At 54.5% G+C, this 11803-nt stretch overlaps 1 protein-coding gene across 1 annotated transcript in view; it reads left to right on the top strand.

The window, feature by feature from the left end:
* The window catches only part of TTC28 (tetratricopeptide repeat domain 28), a 669495-nt gene that overhangs the window by 597453 nt on the left and 60239 nt on the right, over positions 1–11803 (top strand). The window contains exons 7-10 of the mRNA XM_013007879.2: positions 1531–2872; positions 4780–5303; positions 9588–9697; positions 10879–11008. Of these exons, the coding sequence (XP_012863333.1) occupies positions 1531–2872; positions 4780–5303; positions 9588–9697; positions 10879–11008 (2106 nt within the window). The remainder of the gene's footprint in view (positions 1–1530; positions 2873–4779; positions 5304–9587; positions 9698–10878; positions 11009–11803) is intronic.

Here is an 11803-nt window from a genome sequence, read left to right as displayed (position 1 = left end):
TGGAGAGCAAATGTTTTGAGAATGATGAAGGTAACAAATGTATAAATGTGCTTTATACAATCGATGGATGTATGGATTGTGATATGAGTTGTATGAGCCTCCAATAAAATGATTTAAGATAAAATAAAAGAAAAAAATTTTTTGTGGAAAAAGATTAGCCACTCCCTCCTCCTCTCCCTCATGGCGCCACGTCTCCCTCTAATGGAGCCCTCTGCTGCTACTTCCGTGCCTGACCTCTTTCTGCTAGTTGAGATCTTGACCATCAGACCAGGTACTCGCTTGCATTCTCAGCATCCTCTAGGGACGCAAATCACGTTTCTCTAATTCTATTGTAATTACTCTAATTAAAGAGAGCGTTTATTAAGTCTTGTCCAGGGCAGGATAAATGCAGAGATATTGTTAGGATTCTCAGGTAGGAGATAACTGGGTCCTTGGCTTCCCAAGAGAAAGAATTCATGCCCAAGCCTGGTTTGTGATCCAAGTGAAGGATGGAAGCAGTTTCAGGTTCCACACCCGCACGTGGAGCCCTTAGTCCAGCCAAACTGCAGCACAGCCAAGGAGCAGCTTTGTAGGGCCTTCTGCTGGGAGGTGTGGTCGACAGTACTGGTTGACCCCATTGACTGAATTAAGCCCACCTGCCCTAGATTGGGGCCCACCCAGGTGTACTGGCTTCTTGGCCCAAGGACCTGAATTTGCGCATGCCCTCTAGCCTTTATGGCTGACTGGGCTCGCCTGATTTTCTGCAGCAACTGCCTGTCGGGGAGAAGGCATGGAGAAGGACAACTCCCTGTCTGGCTACCTAACAGTATCTCTGGATGAGGGACACCACTAGCCAGAGGTCAGGATGGCATGCAAGGGTGTGCTGAGGTGTTTCAAAACGTGACACAGAGGTCAAAGCAAACTGTCACCAGAACACGGTTGGCAGGTGATGGGTGAGATCTTTCCATACAGCAGCTACTGGACTTTTTTATCTTGTGCTTCATTTGCCTTTGATTTTTTTGAGTATCTGTTTGTCACCCAGGAGCTCCAGTGGCTTAGTGGTTATGCCTTGGGTTGCGATCTGCAAGGTCAGCAGTCTGAAACCACGAGGGAGAAAGATGGGGCTGTTTACGTGGGTAACAAGTTACAGCTCAGAAATCCCCAGGGGCAGTTTGGCTCTGCTCGTACAGGGTTGCTATGAGTCAGAATGGACTTGCTGGCAGGGAGTTTGGCTTTTGGTTGGTATTTGACATTTTTAGGTATTTGTAACTCCAAGATTTTTATTCCTGTAATCAAATCCGTTAGTGTTTTTGTTCTGCCCCACCCCCACCCCCTAGTTGCTTCAAAGCATAGGAAGCTCGACCCACTTCTGGCAAGCTGATTAATATTTCATTCTGCCTTCTGTTATTTTCAACCCTTTCCTTGCCAGCAGCTGTATTATGGTGTGCCTGGAATTGCAGCTTCTGCCCTCCCCCTCCTCTGCGTTCCCCTCCCTCCCCCTCATCCTCCTCTGTGATGTTAACCTTCTCTCCCTCACATGCCCTCCTCCAGGAATAATCCACCAGATGAAGGGCGATTATGAAGCGGCGCTGAAACTCCACAAGACCCACCTGTGCATCGCCCAGGAGCTGAGCGACTACGCGGCCCAGGGCCGGGCCTACGGGAACATGGGCAACGCCTACAACGCACTGGGCGTGTACGACCAGGCTGTCAAGTACCACCGGCAGGAGCTGCAGATCTCCATGGAGGTGAACGACCGCGCCTCACAGGCCTCCACGCACGGCAACCTGGCCGTGGCCTACCAGGCCCTGGGAGCCCACGACCGGGCCCTGCAGCATTACCAGAACCACTTGAACATCGCCCGAGAGCTACGCGACATCCAGAGTGAGACCCGGGCCCTCAGCAACCTGGGCAATTTCCACTGCTCTCGGGGGGAGTACCTGCAGGCCGCCCCCTATTACGAGCAGTACCTCCGGCTGGCCCCCGACCTCCAGGACATGGAGGGTGAAGGGAAGGTCTGCCACAACCTCGGCTACGCCCACTACTGCCTGGGCAACTACCAGGAAGCCGTCAAGTACTATGAGCAGGACCTGGCTCTGGCCAAGGACCTTCACGACAAACTGAGCCAAGCAAAAGCCTACTGCAACCTGGGCCTGGCGTTCAAGGCGCTGCTGAATTTCAGCAAAGCCGAGGAGTGCCAGAAATACCTGCTGTCCCTGGCCCAGTCCCTGAATAACCCTCAGGCCAAATTTCGAGCCCTGGGGAATCTGGGTGACATCTTCATCTGCAAGAAAGATGTCCACGGGGCCATCAAGTTCTACGAGCAGCAGCTGGGCCTGGCCCACCATGCCAAGGACAGGCGGCTGGAGGCCAGTGCCTACGCAGCCCTGGGCACGGCCCACCGAATGATCCAGAAGTATGACAAGGCCTCAGGCTACCACACCCAGGAGCTGGAGGTCTGCCAGGAGCTCAGCGACCTGCCGGGGGAGTGCCGGGCTCACGGGCACCTGGCTGCTGTCTACATGGCCCTGGGGAAATACACGATGGCTTTCAAGTGCTACGAGGAGCAGCTGGACCTGGGGCAGAAGCTGAAGGACCCAAGCCGGGAGGCCCAGGTCTACGGCAACATGGGCATCACGAAGATGAACATGAACGTGATGGAGGAAGCCATCGGCTACTTTGAGCAGCAGCTGGCCATGCTGCAGCAGCTCAGTGGCAACGAGGCCGTGCTGGACAGGGGCCGGGCTTACGGCAACCTGGGGGACTGTTACGAGGCCCTGGGGGATTACGAGGAAGCCATCAAATACTATGAACAGTACTTATCCGTGGCCCAGAGTCTGAATCGCATGCAAGACCAGGCCAAGGCCTACCGGGGCCTAGGAAATGGACATAGGTAAGCACAGCTGAGGGAGAACGGCAGGAGCAGCTGGGACGGGAAGCGCAGGCTTGTGGTACGTGGTCCTTGACTGAGTACAGAACATGTCCACACACACCATCTCCTCCAAGTCTCTCAACAATTCTGTGAACTTAGCAGATGGCCCTCTAGGTTACACAGCAAGGTTGGCAGTTCAAAAACTACTAGCACCTCCGTGAGAGAAAGATGAGGCTGGACCCATAGGACTGCTGGTCTCAAACTGAATGTAGGGTTGCTGCGAGTCAGAACCAACTTGAGGGCAGTGAGTTTGGGCTCTTTGAGGGGGAGGGGTTTCGGAAGAAGAAACTGAGGCCCAAAAAGATTGTGTTCATATCCCCAAGATACCATAGCACTCCAGAGATTGCTGAGAGCCAAACCCAGGGCTAAAACAAATTCCAATTCATAGTGGCCTTCTCTGGGGCTCCAAGGCACCCTAAATCTTTACAGGAGCAGACAGCCTCATCTTTCTCCCTCAGAGCAGCGGGCGGGTTTGAGCTGCTGACTTTGCAGTTAGCAGTCTAACACTTACCAGACAGCGCCCCCAATCACAAATCAGGCACACTGCAGTCCTCATCGATGCCCACTCAGTGACCCTATAGGACAGGATAAAACTGCCCCGTGGGTGCCTGAGACTATAACTCTTTATGGGAAGAGAAAGCCTCATCTTTCTCTCACAAAGCAGCAGGTGGTTTCAAACTTCTGACCTTGCAGTCCCAGCGCATAACCACTATGCCACCAGTCTTTAAACCCAGGCCCTCACTCACACACTACAATGAAGTTGATTCTGACTTTTAGTGACCCTATAAACAGGGTAGGACTGCCTCTGTGGGTCTCTGACCCTCTTTATAGGAGTAGAAAGCCTTGTCTTTCTCCCATGGAGTGGTCAGTGGTTTTGAACTGCTGACCTTGCAGTTAGCAGCCCAATGCATAACCACTAGGCCACCAGGGGCAAGCTGACTCCAAATGGCAGAGTAGAAGAGACAGTGGGAAGGGGGAAGGTGCATGAATTGTAGACTGATCTTTGCTGAGCACGTGTATTTATTCTTTAATTAGAAGGTCTATGCCCTCCGATTACTTGGATCTCATTGTGTGCTTGTAAAAACAGCCATCTGATAACGGCACACCTTGTGAGGAGGTACACGCTGTTCACAGGGACTATGCCGGCACTGCCTCTATTGTTACTCATCTACTGACTCATCTGCTAGGAGAGGAGGTCTGTCACCTAGCCACTCAGACTTATGAAGTTGGCCATGGGAGTCCGGGCTCTCCCACTCCTGCACAGCCATCTCAGCATCTGTCACCCAGGGGAGGTGCTCTTCCTCAGGGAAAGGGACCTCCATCACCCAGGGGAGGCGCTCCTCTTCACGGCAGGGAACTCCAGAGGTGCCATACCTGCTCCAATTCCTGTGCAGGCTTGATTGCCACTCCAGATAGGAGCAGGCTGAGGGCTCCCAGAGGGGAGGAAGCAGCGCCAGGGCCAATGAGACCCATCACCCACGAAACGCCCAAGAGAGATTTACAGCTGCCGCAAAGTGATTTCCCAAAAAGTCACCTAGGCGGCATGGAAATTGAGAGGCCCGCAGCGTGCACCAGTTCCCTTGCTATCAGGGACCCTATTAATATATTTGATGTTCCCTCCGGGACGAGGAGCCCGTCCCCGCCTAGGCTCACAGGAAGGTCACTGAGTTGCCATCTGAATTGCCTCCCCGATTATGAAACACCCGTGCATCTCACTCCCGGGCCCTTGATGGATTTTACCTAGAAGAGGAGTTAAGAGCCTCTCTAGCAAGTGACAGTGACAAATGCTATTCATTTCCTCGGGGGGCTGGGCCTGGTCTGTATCCGCGAGGAGTAATGGTCTGGCCTCTCTGTCTGCCTCCCCGCAGGGCCATGGGCAGCCTGCAGCAGGCCCTCGTCTGCTTCGAGAAGAGGTTGGTGGTCACCCACGAGCTGGGCGAGGCCTTCAACAAAGCCCAGGCCTACGGCGAGCTGGGGAGTCTGCACAGCCAGCTGGGCAACTGTGAGCAGGCCATTTCCTGCTTGGAGCGCCAGCTGAGCATCGCACGGGAGATGCAGGACCGTTCCCTGGAGAGCGACGCGGCCTGCGGCCTGGGCGGCGTGTACCAGCAGATGGGCGAGCACGACACAGCCCTGCAGTACCACCAGCTCGACCTGCAGATTGCTGAGGAGACCAACAACCCCACGGGCCAGGGCCGCGCCTACGGGAACCTGGGCCTCACCTACGAGTCACTGGGCACCTTTGAGCGGGCTGTCGTCTACCAGGAGCAGCACCTGAGCATCGCTGCCCAGATGAATGACCTGGTGGCCAAGACGGTGGCCTACAGCAGCCTCGGGAGAACCCACCACGCCTTGCAGAACTACTCGCAGGCAGTCATGTACTTACAGGAAGGTAGGTGGGGCTGCCTGCCGCAGGCACTCGGTCTTGCTCAGGGTCACCTCGGGGCTGCTCAGAAGGCACTTGGGGTACAGGTGTGAGTTGGACAGAGGAGGCCCTCTGAGGCCACATCAGCAGATCAGCTCTAAAGCTAGGCGCCCCCACAGGGTGTCCCTGGCCCCAGCTATCCCTGGGACCCAGGCTGGCATCCCCCCCTGTGGGACCAGCTGTGCCAACACCTGTCCTTGCCTTGCTGGCTGAGTAGGATCTTCACAGTCAGGGAAGAGTTCAGCATCCAAATGAGACGGCAGGGATAACACCCCACCCCCACCCCCCCACCCCGCCTTACTGCCACCAACCACCCCTGCTATTCCAAGCCCAGTGATCCCTGGGGACGCCGTCTAGTTAGGGGGGAAATGGAGTGAGAAGATCACGGAAAATCTCCACCCACTTTTCCAAGGCCCTCATACCTGCATCACCCATTTCCGACTCCTCTCTGAGAGCCTGTCCACTAGGGAAGAAGAAACTTCCTTGACTTTGCTTTTCCCAGGATCTCAAGGGACTAGGAATGCTTGGGGGATATTCGAGGGCTTCAAAAAGTAGGTGGGAAAAGTTGGAATGAAAGGATGTTGGAATTTTCCCCTGAACTGGCTGGAGGCCTGTCTGAGGCTGAGTTTTCCAGAGAGGAAAGCACTCCTGTACATACAACGAAGAATTTATGTCAAGGAAGCAGCCCGTCCAGTAAGACTCAAGTTCACGGGTCAGATGCTAGCAGGAGCCTCCTCCGCACTCACGCACCTGCCAGCTGGTGAAGCCAGGAGGCAAAGTGGGAAGCTGGCAGGTCATAGGCCAGTGTGGTTCCATGGTCCACAGGGACATGGAGGGTGCCACATGAGCCGCCAGCCCCAGAGTGAGACACAGGACCCGGTGTCTGAAGGAAGGAGAAGGTGCAAGAAAAAGAGAGGTTCTCCACAGTGTCTCTCATAAGTAGACCACATCCCAAAGGAGCTGTCAGTAAGACATGATCTGATTGACAGGTTGGACTGTACCCCGACCTTCCCAGATGTAACAAGTTAGCACAAACTTAACCACCGTAAGGCCCCTCATAGATACCACTTCTGGTGAGGCAAAAGCGGTCTCTCAGCACCCTCTGCCCAGGGCTCTCTTGGGCCCCACAGCAGCTCCTCCTAGGGCTGACTGCCCACAGTGCTCTGGTTGGGCTCATAATGAAGTCTAGTTCCCAGCTGGGCCAGGAGCTGGCGGCCATCTGCTGATGCACACAGAAGTCCCTGCAGAGGGACACTCGGCCTCTGGCTCTCTCCACTCTGTGGGGGCTTCTGCCCCTCCATGCGCCTGCAGAGAGGCCTAGAAAGGCCACCTCCCCCACTCTGTTATGAGAGGAAACAGGCTGCTTTCAGGCCAGAGCTCTCACGGAAACTTCCCCCCATGCCAGTTCTCACTGTCCCCCAAAGAGGGTTATCTTTCTGTCCCCATTTCGCAGCTCAGCCAGTCAAGGCTCCAAGAAACACAGCAACCTGGTGGTGGCCAGGCAGTTGGCCAGTTGGTCAGCAGTAGAGTGGGGCTCAGCCCAGGCTCTCTGCCTGGGTGCCATGCAGGCCAGGTGGAGGCAGCTGGCCCCTCCTCCTGAGCCCTGAGCAGGGCTGGGGAGCAGGGGACAAGGTGGAGAGTGGGTGAGGAACTGGTGTTCTGCACAGACCAAGGCCAGGCCACAAGATACGCCCAGACCTCATCCGGCTCCCTTGCTGTTAGGACTGGGCTCTGTCTCCCTCAGCGCAGTGATTCTGGGTGCTCACCTTCCATTTCCGGAAACCTGACTGTGGGGAAATGCCAGCAGGCCGAATCCTCGGCTGATGCAGGGCTGCTGCCCGGCCAGGATCTTCTGTAGGTCCTGCAGGACTGGCTCTCAGAAGCGGCTGCAGAATCAGTAGAAACCCAGAAGTGCACACTTACTGTTCTTGTTCTTTGAAGTCTGGCAGCGTCTAGAGTCCACCAAGGTGTGTGGCAGGCACCTCTCAGGAGCCGAGAGCTAGGCAGCCTCCAGCAGGCCCCTACCCAAGTGCTGACTTAACGATGAGGGGTCTGTTCAGTGGGCAGCCAGGCTCCCGGGGCTGTGTCTCCCCGGCTTTGGGAGGGGACTGGGAATGGGCACCCCATCCCTGGACCATAGAGTCCCAGGGTCACAGGGGTGGGACCTGGCTGCTTTTTGCGGTCAGGGGATCTCAGTGGACATGCCTGGTTAGAACGACCGATCTTCGCCAGCTTCCTCTCTCTCCTAATGAAGTGAGGAGCCCTTGGGTTCCTGATTCAAGCCCACCCACAGGTAACTGAGGCAAAGGCCCGACAGTCTGCACGCTTGGGGTTGTCACGAGTTGCAGGTGACTGTGCTGCAGCAGCTGACCGTGAGCACAGTGGCACGTGGCCAGCCTGCTCCTGGCCGTCCAGTGGGCTTTTAGCCATTCACTGCTGAGCATCATGGCCCAGGTTGTGACTGGGTGCAGAGTGCCCCTCACACAGGGCTCCTGGGGCCACGCAGCCCGTCTCCTGACTCATATTCCCACCGGGGGCAGGGCCGCCTGTCTTGGAGGAGTCCTGCGGTTAGCGAGTTGAAGGTTGAATGACCAGCTATGCTGGGCTGTGTTCCTGGTCTGCGAGGGAATTGCAAACCGTGACTAATCTGCAAGGATTATGACCTAATGACACCTAATGACGAAAAGAGCCTTGGTGGCATGTGGCGGTTACACACTGGGCTGCAACCTGAAAGATCGCAGTTCAAAACTGCCAGCTGCTTCTCGGGAGAAACACGGAGTTTTCTATTCCTCGAAAGAGTTTCTGGATTGGAAACCTACAGGGACAGCTCTACTCGGTCCCATGCCACCATACGACCATGAGTTGGCATTGACTGGATGGCGATGGATGTTGAGTGACAAAACATTTTTCTTTAAATTTTAAAATTAAAAGGTCGTGTCTAACTTTCCAAGGTTAGCTAGCATAATAGTTGATGCTTAAAGCTGAACATTCCTTTCAAATAGCATAATAGTTGATGAGCTTCAGGCTGAACATTGCTTTCTCTGGCAGAATATTCCATTGGTGGAACATCCACCAATGCAGGCGGACCCTGTACCCTGCAGGCCACCTGTTTGTTTTAAAAAAAAAAAATTAAATTGTGAGTTAGTTGGGGGTTTACACTTCAGATCATGAACTTTGTATGCGACTTTTTAAACTACTCATCAACAACCCCCCCATCCGCTTACCCCTCTGCCACTCCTTGATAGCTGTTCTCTCTCCTGTAAACTACCATCTTTCACCCCACCCAAGTCAACACCCAGCGACCGACCGTCTCGCCCATTGCTGTATCCTCCCTCGCTGCCCTCCCCACTTTGGCAAACTCCAGAGTGTGTTCCACTTGTCTAAATCTCAGTGTCCTTCCCCCCTTGTCACAGCGGTCTCGTGTAACAGCGGACCCTTTGTGACGGGCTGCTTCACTCGGCATGTTCGCCAGGTCCAGCCACGCCAAGAGAGGCTTTGTGGTTTCCTCATTGTGTGTGAGACCGTGTGTCTGTGTCTGTTCTCCCACTGGCGGGCATGTGGCCTGTGTCCATCTTCTTGCCGTTGTGACCTGTGCTGGGATGCACACGGAGGACGAGCACTGGTCTCTTGGTGTTACGGCTCTGATAGCGTCCGGGTATATCCAGCAGAGGCATTGCTGGGTGGTCTGGGACTCCATACCCAGTGGAGCCTTAGTGCTTTCCACAGCAGCTGTACAGATTTACAACCCGACCCACAGCAGTGTGTGAGAACTTCAATCTCCGGCATTTGTTATTTTCTGGGGGTTATAAAGGTTTTCTTGACTTCTGCACTTGATTGTGGACTAGTCTGGAAAGAGCTTTGCCAGCCAGAGTGGTGGATTTGAGGTATTCACAAATTCAGGCAGGAGTTTTATTTGCAGTGCTCTGGTTTCCATCTGACTGCCCTGAGAACCTGACGTCCACCAATCCAGGTGGACCCTGGACCCTGCAGGCCACCTTTTTAAAAAACAAAAAAAAATTAAATTGTGAGTTAGTTGGGGCATGACTGAGCATCCCCGAGAAGTCGCTAGCAGCACAGGAAGGGAAGAAGCCACCTATGCCCGGGCCAACTTTGCTCCCATCCTGCATTGCTCCCAGCCTTGTTGGGAACTCCTTTACGTCCAGCCAATGCAGGCGGACCCTGCAGGCCACCTTGGCCCAGTGGAACTGCCCGCCTCACATGTCGACTTAAAATTCTCCCGTCTGCTTTCAGGTTTAAGACTCGCCGAGCAACTGGGCCGCAGAGAAGATGAAGCCAAAATCCGCCATGGCCTTGGCCTCTCTCTGTGGGCCAGTGGAAACTTGGAGGAGGCCCAGCACCAGGTGAGGAGGGGAATCCCTGTGCCACGTGGATATTTCGAGAAGCCAGGGGGGAACTGGGGTTACCATCCTAGCATTTGCCAGTGACCAATGTACAGGATTCCCAGGTGCCTGCCCAGAAACGTTGACCCATTAAGTAAAGACTCTTGCTCACGCGTCTGCCTGAGTTCTCAGTAATTTCTCTGAAAGTCTCGTGTTAAGTGCTGCCATCACTCATTAAACCTTCATGTGAAAATAGCACGCACTCCGTGATGGCACCAAGCCACCCACGGCTCCATTGCTATGGTAGTTAATGTGCTGGTGGATTTCTAGCTCTATCAGGAGACACACCTCCCACTCCGTTCTCGGCTCCTCCCTCTTCTCATTTTCTCCCATGACAAGTTCATCTTCCCGTGCGGGTCCAAATAGCGGAAGTCTGTTAGCAGGCTGGCGCGGGAGGTTAGAACGGTACCAAGTTCTGAGTTGGCACCATCTAAAAGGACTTACTTATTCGGTGAGTCCAAGTGCAAGCCCTGACTGCAGAGCAAGGCAAGCAGGGACGGGAGAAGTCAATCGAGGTGTCTCTCTTGTTCCATGGGGAACAGTGAGAGCATCCTCCTGCACATTTTAAGCCATTGAAGGCAAACAGAAAAATTAATCCTCTAATTCCAGGGCTGTAGTCACATGGCTAACAACCGAAAGGTCACTGTTTCAGCCCAGCAGCCCTCTCCACAGGAGAAAGAAGAGGCTCTCTGCTCCTGCAAAGGTTGGCCATCATAGAAACCCTATGGAGCAGTTCTACTCCATCCTGTAGAGTAGCTCAATTAAAAACAAACAAAAATACCCTGTCAGCAAGTTGATACTGACTCATCGTCAGAATCCTAGCAATTCACAGCGACCCTCTAGGACAGGGTAGACCCTCCCTTGTGTGTTTCTGAGACACTGACTCTTCACGGGAGTGGAGAGTCTCAGCTTGCTTCCTAGGAGCAGCTAGTGGTTTCAAACTTGCTGACCTTGCGGTTAGCAGTCCAGGGCATAGCCAGCAGCCACCAGGGTTCCTCGTAGGATGGATAGGCGGCGGAATTGACTGGAGAACAGTCAGTTTGATGCGGGTTCTGGTGCACACAGCATGTGAGTAGAAGTCGGCTCTGGCCTGTGTGCCGTGGGCCCGGGGCAACAGTCGTTCTTTCGTCCCCTGCTCGCAGCTCTACCGGGCATCGGCCTTGTTTGAAACGATCCGGCACGAGGCCCAGCTGAGCACGGACTACAAGCTCTCCCTCTTCGACCTGCAGACGTCCTCCTACCAGGCCCTGCAGCGCGTGCTAGTCAGCCTCGGTGAGAGCAGCGGGCGCTCCGGCTGGGGTGGGGGCGTTGGGGGGTGTTTGTGCATGCACCCCAGGCTCTGTGATGAGAGAGCGCATCTTCTGGGACAACCCTCCCAAACCTGTGTCCGTCCCTCCTGCTGTGCCCACCCCCACCCCTCCAGGCCCTGCTCCTTGACCCAGAGCCCAGCAGGAAGAGGTGGTCTCTGAGGCTGGTGGTGGTGTTGCAGGCGGATGCTGGGGGCTGTCCGCTGCCTATACACCCTAGCTTCCACTGAAAGATGCATGTTGTCGTTGTGTTTATTGTCTGTGATGACAACTTACTATCTATTATCATCACAGTGTCTAGCATTTGGGGGCCAATTTTCCAATGTGCATAGAAATAGTACCTGCTATTTCCATTAGTAACATATTAAAGTGAAAGTAAATATTTACACACGCACACCCCTCCTGCTCGCTCCTGACGTCCTTGACAGAGCAGAGGGGAAGCCAGGTACCCTAGAGGTGCTGGTACAGCTGTGGCATCCAGTCCACCCCGCTGGACACCCATTTCCACCCCACCACACCTGCGTCTCTTTGGCCTGAATTCTGTCACCGGTTCATGTGTACAAGGGGCTCCAACAGCTCGGGGGGAAATTCCATTCTCTCTTCATTCTACATTCCACAAACTCGCTGAAGCCCCTGTGTGTCCATTTATGATCTGCCCTTTGTGGACACACACAGGCCACCCTCATGGTAAACCCTGCCCGTGGTTTTGCCCTTGTCCTGCGTCCGTAGTCGCACATCAGCTTTTTGACATGACTCCCTT

Source organism: Echinops telfairi, unplaced genomic scaffold, assembly GCF_000313985.2.
Source record: "Echinops telfairi isolate 266 unplaced genomic scaffold, ASM31398v2 ScPeMD7_29;HRSCAF=101, whole genome shotgun sequence".
In the NCBI taxonomy this organism is placed as follows: Eukaryota; Metazoa; Chordata; class Mammalia; order Afrosoricida; family Tenrecidae; genus Echinops; species Echinops telfairi.
The sequence above is the reverse complement of the archived record's forward strand: the minus strand, read 5'-3'. Positions and strand labels throughout refer to the sequence as shown.